The sequence below is a fragment of the Sinocyclocheilus grahami genome, unplaced genomic scaffold (genome assembly GCF_001515645.1).
Source record: "Sinocyclocheilus grahami isolate Dianchi unplaced genomic scaffold, SAMN03320097.WGS_v1.1 scaffold19842.1, whole genome shotgun sequence".
NCBI lineage: Eukaryota > Metazoa > Chordata > Actinopteri > Cypriniformes > Cyprinidae > Sinocyclocheilus > Sinocyclocheilus grahami.
Window position 1 is genome coordinate 1672 of NW_015517768.1, and position 1672 is coordinate 3343.

Here is a 1672-nt window from a genome sequence, read left to right on the forward strand (position 1 = left end):
GATTACTGGCCAGCCCAAAATGTCAGTCCAGCCTCTGATGGAGTATTTCCAACCGCTCATCGAGTGGCTTGAAGAGGAGAACAAAAAGAACGGTGATGTCCTGGGATGGCCAGAGTACGATTGGACGCCTTACAAAAGTAAGCTTGGAGTTCATGAATCGACACTCAAATGTTGGTTTACCACTCAATTTCCTGTGTTTTATTGAAAAATAAATGTGCTTCAGCTGGGAAACTTGGATGGATTTCAGTCAAATTAATTGGAGCAGAGTAAAATTTGAATGGTAGTAAGCCAATCCCAACGTCTTTCCAAAAGGCTCCAACTCAATTGTAAACCACTGGATTTGGGTAATTATTCAGATAGGGCAAGTTTCTTTCCTGGAATTTTTTTTCCAGAATATTCTATATACTGTGTGTATATATATATATATATACACATTTCAAGAATGTAATATAATTGTATTTTTTTTAATCAAATGTTTTTTTGTGCTGAAAAGTAAAATTTGTCAGAATTTCTACATTTCTGACTAATCCCCTTACCCATACTTTTTAACTTCTCTTCTATAGTTTATTTATAACATTTTATATAAAACATTTATAAAAATATGTCATAACACAGAGATCATATTTTCAATTAACGTATAAACGTAACTAAACACAAGTATATGTTTATGCGCAATTGTATTATTTATAACAGAATCTCTGCCCCCAATACTGCTGTCATTACTTTCATCTCACCAATAATTTGCATAATATAATATACATTTATAAAATACATTTGTAAAAATGTCTTTAAGAACTTCATAAGGATCACATTTTCACTTAAACTTGGTACTGTACATGTACAATTTTATTATTTATAACAACAGAATCTCTGTCTCCGTATTACTGTCATTACCATCACACAATACTTTGTATAATAATATAAAATACAATTAAAAAAAAGATTCATAACTTAATAAAGATAGTTTTCAACCAACTTACTGTATATGCACAATTTGTAATATTTATAAAATAATCTGTCCCCAATGCTGATCACACCAAAAATTTGAGTATCATTCCATTCCGTTCTATTCTACATATGATGGAAATGACAAGTGACAGGGTCAGAAATGTCATTAATATTAAGATTTTAAACTTCATTTGAGGTTTATTATAGTGTATATATATATAGTTGATTATAGTATACAGTATATTTATTCAGAAACTATCTTTTTTCCCCTGTAATTTGAAGTTACTTGTCTGCTAAGTAACATCATGTATTAACATGCACAAAAGTAAAACTACCATCAATAACAAAAATCCAGACCATAGCACTATTTAACACTAGTACAAGTGCTCACACACTTCTCACCGGTTTGTTTCAGTCGCTTCAGTGATGGAAGAGAAGCCGAAAGCAGTCAGTTTCCTGGGTTTGAGTGTGGATGAGGCAGGTGCGGTGGCGGGACAGTGGATTCTCCTGGTTCTGAGCATCGTCTTCCTGCTTGGCATCATCTATTTAGTCTACAGATACAGGAAGACTAAACGCTTACAAGACAAATCGATGTCTCAGATGGAGCTTAAGTAAAGGAACACATTCTATTCTTACCATGCAGTCAATACTTTTTGACAAAAACCACCTCTTTTTGAAAGTATATTTATTATTTTTGGTCAAATTTGTTTGACTATGCAATGAA

General features: G+C 32.5%; 1 protein-coding gene across 2 annotated transcripts; it reads left to right on the forward strand.

Annotated features, from left to right (window-relative positions):
* The first annotated feature begins 27 nt into the window (after positions 1-27).
* Positions 28-1609, forward strand: LOC107579744 (angiotensin-converting enzyme-like). 2 transcript variants are annotated; one of them, XM_016265539.1, is made up of 2 exons: positions 28-137; positions 1364-1609. In XM_016265539.1, the coding sequence occupies exons 1-2, from the start codon at positions 38-40 to the stop codon at positions 1561-1563; spliced, it is 300 nt and encodes a 99-aa protein (XP_016121025.1). In that variant the 5' UTR covers positions 28-37; the 3' UTR covers positions 1564-1609. The 2 variants fall into 2 exon arrangements, with proteins under 2 accessions (XP_016121025.1, XP_016121026.1); XM_016265540.1 differs by having other exon boundaries at positions 1373-1609.
* The last annotated feature ends 63 nt before the right edge of the window (positions 1610-1672 follow it).

Excerpts from the sequence above, each read along its gene's own strand:
- LOC107579744 (XM_016265539.1), top strand. The coding sequence starts at position 38 with ATGGAGTATTTCCAACCGCTCATCGAGTGGCTTGAAGAGGAGAACAAA. Across the intron at positions 138-1,363 it reads CGATTGGACGCCTTACAAAA|TCGCTTCAGTGATGGAAGAG; the intron begins GTAAGCTTGGAG and ends GGTTTGTTTCAG.